A 7,500-nucleotide genomic window follows, 5' to 3' on the forward strand; every position below is an offset into this window, starting at 1 on the left:
GTTCGGTAAGACTTTAATATGTCCGCCCCATAAATAGCCGTCATAAAAAGATGTACTCTCACCCCGCCATAAACAACCCGATTGGAGATAAATCTAAATTAAAACCTTCCTCAGCAAATCTGTGGGTACATTGATTTACTTAAGTACACTTTTGAGGTATTTGTACGTTACTTGAGTATTTCCAATTTCCAGTACTTTTACTTCTACTCCACGACATCTCAGAGCCCACATTTTTACTTTTACTCCACTACAATTATTTGAAAACTTTAGTTACTTTGGAGATTTACATTTTAAAACATACATTAACCACTTCAGCCCTATATACATTTCAGGTATTTGAAAATAGCTTGTAGGTCGGCTACATTTTTAACTTACGTGAAATCATGGGACATTCTGCAAAATGAGTACTTTGATTACCGGACTTTTACTTACTAACAATGTTTCTACATTGCATGATTGATATCTTTACTATTTTATATCCTTTACTATCTTTCGATAGTAAAAATGATTTCTGACCACTCTTGGAGATGCTCCAGTCCATCGTGCCTTCACAGAGATTCTGATCCATCCACAAAATACTTTGAGCTCCATTTTCATCACCGCTAAACCCCTTACACCTAAACGTCTTTGCCTTTTTTTTGTTTACTATTTTGCAAAACATTTTTGAATAGTTAAAATGGCCAGTCTACAAGCTCACAACGTGTCAATGTAGATTGGCTAGTTGAACTATTCAAAAATGTTTTTCAAAATAGTAAAAAAAGGCAAAGAAGTTTAGGGATAAGGGGTTTAGCGGTGACGAAAATGGAGCCCTTTGTCTCTACTGAAATCCTGTCTTCTCTCCTCCCATCCCTCAAAAAATGTCAAATGAGGCACTTAGTTTTATGTGACAGTTAATGGTTGGAATGAGACCATGCATGATGTTGATCGGATTTGGATGCTTTCGGTTTACTGTGGCAGGATAATGCGTTTTAAACCCTCCAGACCAGTGCTTTTCAACCCTTTTCATTTCAAGGCCCATTATTTATTCAGCATTTGAGTCACGGACGGACCAGCATTTAGAGATTTAGCCTCTCAGACCCGCCAAGGAGGAATGGCTCAAGGACCCTTATAGGGTTCCTTGTGCGGGTTCCAAATGGACCGTTATACAGGTATTCTTTTTACTACCCACACTGGTCCATTTGGTTACATTTGTACATTTGTCATTGAAAATAAATAATTCTGAGAACCACAGCCCTAAAGGATCCACCATACCCAGAACATACAATGTGGGTGTATGCCTTTTTTTTTTTTTACTATTTTGACAAACATTTTCAACTAGCCAATCTACATTGGCATGTTGTGAGCTTGTAGACTGGCCATTTTAACTATTCAAATTTGTTTTGCAAAAGTAGTAGAAGTTTAGGGATAAGGGGTTTAGTGGTGACGTAAATGGAGCCCTATACTTTACTATTCATTCGGTTACTGCTCTTTGGCTTGTTCTGCAACAACAACCCCTAAAGGCTCATTCATAGTCTGGATTTTCGGTGGTGAGGTGACCACCGAACTACAACATGACGTCACGAGCAGTCCACCGCCCCAGCCCTTCTCTCTGTTTTTACTCACCACCAGACTATGAATGAGCCTTAACCCCCCCTAACCCCCCTCGAGTGCCCCCCACCCACCCCATCTCAGAGCTCCCTGGGGATGATAGTGAAGGGGCGGATGGGGCAGGAGGCCTCCAGCTCCAGGGCCGTGAGGAAGCAGTCGGGCGCCTGGGGGCATCCCCGAGACTGCAGCGCCTCCCCGAGCCCGCTCCACGCCTCGTGGGAGGTGCTGTGGGCCTGCACCGCGTCCCGCAGAACCTTCTCTCCCAGGTGGATCCGGCCCGTCTGCACCAGCAGCTGACCCTGCATGGATGGAGAGATGGAACGGAGGGATGGATGGATGAGAGATGGATGGACGAAAAAGGGGGGGGGGGGGGGGGGGTGGGGGGTGGGAGTGAAGGATGCAGGGCGGGAATTCCACGGAGGCCATGTTGTAGACCAAGGGGTTCTCAACCTGTGGGTCTCTCAGGGGGTCCCCAAATTATAAAAATGGAAATTAAGAGTTTACTTATAGTACACATGCATACACTTTCCTTAATGATTAGATCTGGTCAGTTTGTATTGGGGGTGGGGAAAGGGGGCCAGGGCGGGGGTTATGAGACATGGCCAAAGCATTTCCTGGGGTCCCCAGCCTGCCGGGGTTCTCAACGTTTTTGGCTGGGCACCCCCAGCACGGTCCGCAGTGTCCCAGTCCAGTCAGTGTGCCATTTGATATACCTGGTTTCTCCTTCAAAAAGATGTATTTATTTATTTTGCAGATACTATACTTTTACTGGGTATAAATTGACTACAAGTGGCCATATCCCAATTCCTAAAATGCTGATATTCCAGGCCTGGTAAGTACCATAGATATAGGTAAGCACCACAGTGAGATGGATGGAATAGAGGGGCAGGATGATAGATTGAGATGTTAATGAAGGAGAGATGAGATGAGATAATGAGTCCCGAACCAAACAACAGGTGATTTCACTGACTATTAGTTACGTATGTCCTCTCTGGTTGAAGGATAGTGACCCGCAGGCTTCATGTTAACCTGACTCCGCCAGATGGGGGCAGTATTGAGTTCACAATACAGCCTCCGTCTGGGATTGCGCAGAGAGAGATTGACGTTGAAACCGTCCCGTGCGTCCCGGGTCGAACCAATCAGCGGCAGCTGCGGGTAGGATCTGGGCGAGATATTGTGATGTCACTATATTACTGTCATTTCGATTGGGCTTTTTGACCTGGGCCTCGATTGGGCCTTGTAACAAAGTGGTCCTCCGTTACTTATATTTTACACATTTATGCTTATTTTGCACACATTGTACCAGAGTTTAATTTAATTATTTATATTGGCACAGCATTTGCACTCAACGGAAAAGCAGCCATGAATTTAAGTAGTTTATTGACAGTAACATATTATGAGTTTGTGCATTGGAAGCTACTAATGATAATGGGATGTGTGATTTATTTTTGCATTAGTGTGCATAATTGATATTTACTTACGTGTGTAGTTGATATAGATTTATAGTGTTACATGTTGTGACACTGCCACATAAATGTGTGAAATAATGAATTTCCTGTCCTTGTATTAGTATTGAAAGAAAATGAAACAGGGAATATATTGGTTAAACTATGGTTGAATATTTAACACTGAAATGTAGTGTATACGGAGAATATAATATAATGTGTTTTGTGTAGTACAACCATGGTCGTCCATTTTCTGTTGACGAAATGACAGATATAAAAAATGGATTGCTGCAGTTCGTCGGAGCCATGTGGAAGGCGGAAGAATTTACACTGGTACGGCACACTACGTCACGCTATCACTCAAGTGACTATACTGGCCAATCACAGCGCATCTTATCCGGGACTTATCAGACCCGAACATGCGCTCTGTGATGCAAACTCAAGCTTCCGCGGGGCTTCGCAAGGAATCTCGGGAATTTTTTGCCCTCCCTTGAGCACATACGCTCCAGAGCCGAAAGGGGCGTGCGTCTATACCTTTAAATGTCTATGAAGTGAACTGCCAGGAGGCTATAAAGGAACAGGAAGTGAGGCGCCGAGCCTGGGTTCCATTTTGGGGCAGTTAGAAGAGTGTTTGATTCTGTTTTGTCAAACACACTCTTTTTTATGCCAATACTAAGCAAATATCAGAACTTAACTCAAACTGATACGTTGTTTGAGTGACCGAAGAACTTAGGGGTAGGAGAAGCAGAAAGGTTTGGTGGGACATTCCTGAGGCGTTGTGCTCTGAAGGCCTGAACAAACACATCAGAGCTGTGAACAAAGGAACCAGTGGAGGACTCCTGACTTAAAGGAACTAGTGGAGGACTCCTGACTTAAAGGAACCAGTGGAGGACTCCTGACTTAAAGGAACTAGTGGAGGACTCCTGACTTAAAGGAACCAGTGGAGGACTCCTGACTTAAAGGAACTAGTGGAGGACTCCTGACTTAAAGGAACTAGTGGAGGACTCCGGACTTAAAGGAACCAGTGGAGGACTCCTGACTTAAAGGAACTAGTGGAGGACTCCTGACTTAAAGGAACTAGTGGAGGACTCCTGACTTAAAGGAACTAGTGGAGGACTCATGACTTAAAGGAACCAGTGGAGGACTCCTGACTTAAAGGAACTAGTGGAGGACTCCTGACTTAAAGGAACTAGTGGAGGACTCCTGACTTAAAGGAACTAGTGGAGGACTCCGGACTTAAAGGTTGGGTGAGAAGGATATACTTATCTTGTTTCCTGTGAGCAATGCATTGCCTTTTTCTTTTACAACTTTGAGAACTACTTTATTTAGGCCATTTAGGCCATTTATTAAAAAAAAATCTTCTAAATCCTCTAAATAAATATTTTCACGATTTTTCAAAAATAGCAGACCTACAAGCTCGTTGCGTGCAACCAAGCTTGTAGATCTGCTATTTTTCAATAGCTAAATTATAACATAATGTTTAAAAAAGGGGTTCCCGCCCCAGAATGGGTTAACATAAGAGAAGATCTACCACGTTTGGATTACTCTGATTACTTTTTGGGATTTACTTTGGGATACTTGACTCAGGGAGACCTTTAAAGGGACATTGTGGGGGAAAAAACTGAAGTGAACATTTAATATACATTTTGAAGAGATTGTTCAATTGTATTCTTTTAGTTTGATCTACTTTAAATCAGATAAAGAATAATGCAATTTAATTTCAAAATAAATAGTTTGTGTTTCCTTTTTGCTCTAGAATACAGTTTCCAGTGTAAAGATTTACTGTCACAGGTACAGGACCTTTATTTATTTATTTTATTTAATATAACTCAAGACATATAAATGTATGGTTCTGATTGTTATAATGTGACATGTGCGTTATGTGGGGTTTAGAATGTGTTGCCTGTTTTAGGTTACCTGCTGGGAGAGTCCATAGGACATGGTGGTCCTATTTTATTTAGCTGATTGTGCCTCCGCTTGACTTCCTGCCTTCATTGGAGACACGTCGCTCCAATGAACTGCAGCGGCCAATGAGGCATCTACAGGGCTTAAAGCCCCAAAGAATCCCAAGACTGAAAATGTTTTTTTGAAAATCTGCACTGATCTCATTAAATGACCCCTATGAAATCCTCAGGACTGAAATCCGTCCCCAGGACTGCAGATAACTTTAAGCCCTGCATCTATTTTTTATAATATCTATGCCTACAACGGCTGGATAGCCGAAACGTTTGTCCTGTTGTAGAGAAATAAACCTGTTGAGTTTTGATTCTTTGTGTGCGCGACCTCTCTATTCTACTATGAAAGCAAGTGAAGACATGACGTGCACATCCGACACACTAGTGAGTATTTATTTTTAAGTGTTAAACCTAATGCTACCAGGCGTTCACTTTTATCATTTGCGGGGGTTGTTTACTTTCCTGTTGGCACTGCAGTTACTATACGACGTCATGTAGATGCATCAATATGATTGGTTGGAGTTGGCACATCCCTTGAATAAAGGGACGGCTTTCTTCAACGATTGGGCTACAAAGACCATCCCAGATGGAAGTACGTTTTGTGTAACAAAATGTGAAGCTCTTCCAATGTGTTTAGTGTCATGTTGTGTTCTGGATGAAAACCTCTATGCTGCACGCAGCCCTCCATTTCACACGGTAAAAATCCTATTAATTCACTTTGACCCTTATGGCTACATTTGGACCACTAACAGGAATCACAAATAAATCAACACTCAAGTCAAAAGACATACAGTATATAGTCGAGTGAGTCATTAGTATCACTGGCATTTATCTGTGGTTATAGCCCTCTATAACATGGTGTGTTGTGATGGCGGTGAAATGGCAGATGGTGGCTTTTTACCAAAAACCCAAATCTTGGATTATAATCTCTCATAATGTTCCACAAAAAATGGAGCATTTGGCTCCTGAGACTAAACAAAAATCCCCATATTGAGAGGCAATTAACCGTCCTCTAACCCAGGGGTTCTCAACCTGTGGGTTGGGACCCCCAGGGGGAACCCGAGAGCTTAAAGCTGCTATAAAAACAAACATGTTCTCCCTGGCCTTTTAACACCACATGCCCCTTCCCACCTTTTAATCATGTGCTCTCCCATTCTTGTTCTGTACTTCTTTTATTTTACTTGTGAAAAATGTTTTTACTGTATCTTTTTGTGCATTTTGCCTACTGTATATGTTTGTTTTTTATGCTGTCCAGCACTTTGGTCAACCTTGGTTGTTTTAAATGTGCTCTAAAAATAAAATTGACTTGACTTGACTTAAAGTAATATTATGTCAACATTTGAATGACCTGACAGCCAGCAGTGAGTAAAATGCTCCCCAAAAAATGTAGTAGTGACACATCTAGGGGCCACAATCTGCATTCAAAGATGTTCCTAGAAGCTATGTCATTGGTCGAACAAATCCCGGTCGAAAAAACTAATCAGGAAGTAGACAGGCCAATCGTCTACCAATGGCAAAGCTTCTAGGAAAATCTTTGAATGCAGATTGTGGCCCCTAGATGTGTCACAGACAAAGCGTTTTACCCATTGCTGAATACTGATGAATTCTGAATACCAAAAAAAAGGTATATATATTAATACATTATAGTAAATTATACTATAAAATCACACCCGTGTGAACCGAGTGGTGCAACTCCCCTCTCTCTCTCTCCCTGTTCCTTGGAGTGGTTGCACCACTCAATGGTCAAACATTGGCAAGTTTGTCTATTTTCATAATATGTATCTTTGGAACTGAGTCAAGCTAAATTAAATGCATCAATTCCTACAATAGAAAGTGCTTGTCAGGGTGGGTGGGGGGTCCACCAGGGTGGGGGGTCCACGTCCACCAGTTAAAATATGATTTTTTGGGGGTAACGGCCTGAAAGGTTTGGAAACCCTTGCTCTAACCAACTGTGATGAGTCTCACAGACACGCATGTGTGTGTGTGCGTATCGCCATATAGACACACATTCACACACATGAATCCTTAAGAATTGCCATCGTGTTGCATCACTAACATCTATTCACTACAGTCAACATGTAGTCTTTAAGTCTTATAATGTGGTATTTGAGACTGACACGCTTACACACACACACTCACACAAACATCAATAGTAATGTAAGTATGTGATTTATGAAATCAATGAACATGGTATTGGTGCAGATATAATAAGTATGAATTATTAGGGTTGTCCTGATCGGATCGGGTGAACCGAAATCGGCTCCGATCACATGATTTTCAAAAGATCGGAATCGGGGAGAAAATATCAGATTTTTAATTGTCTAATGTAAATCTCAAAGAAAGATGTATAAGTAATGAGATTTTGTAAAAACGGTTGTGTTTATGCTAGTTGTTTTCCTTCTGGTCCCGGACAGAGATCATCAAACAAAGACTAGTCACACTCGTGAAAGACACCTGTGATGAAAACAAAGGAAATGCAACCCGCTAATCCGCTATGCATGATGGCATAGGTG

At 41.9% G+C, this 7,500-nt stretch overlaps 1 protein-coding gene across 1 annotated transcript in view; it reads right to left on the minus strand.

Annotated features, from left to right (window-relative positions):
• Nucleotides 1–1,667: 1,667 nt before the first annotated feature.
• Nucleotides 1,668–7,500, minus strand: part of ttc7a (tetratricopeptide repeat domain 7A) — a gene marked incomplete at its 3' end in the record, with an annotated part of 92,464 nt that continues 86,631 nt past the window's right edge. The window contains exon 19 of the mRNA XM_083775338.1: nt 1,668–1,886. Within this exon, the coding sequence (XP_083631464.1) occupies nt 1,668–1,886 (219 nt within the window). The remainder of the gene's footprint in view (nt 1,887–7,500) is intronic.

The sequence above is a fragment of the Protomyctophum parallelum genome, assembly GCF_964188405.1.
Source record: "Protomyctophum parallelum genome assembly, chromosome: 10".
Taxonomy (NCBI): domain Eukaryota; kingdom Metazoa; phylum Chordata; class Actinopteri; order Myctophiformes; family Myctophidae; genus Protomyctophum; species Protomyctophum parallelum.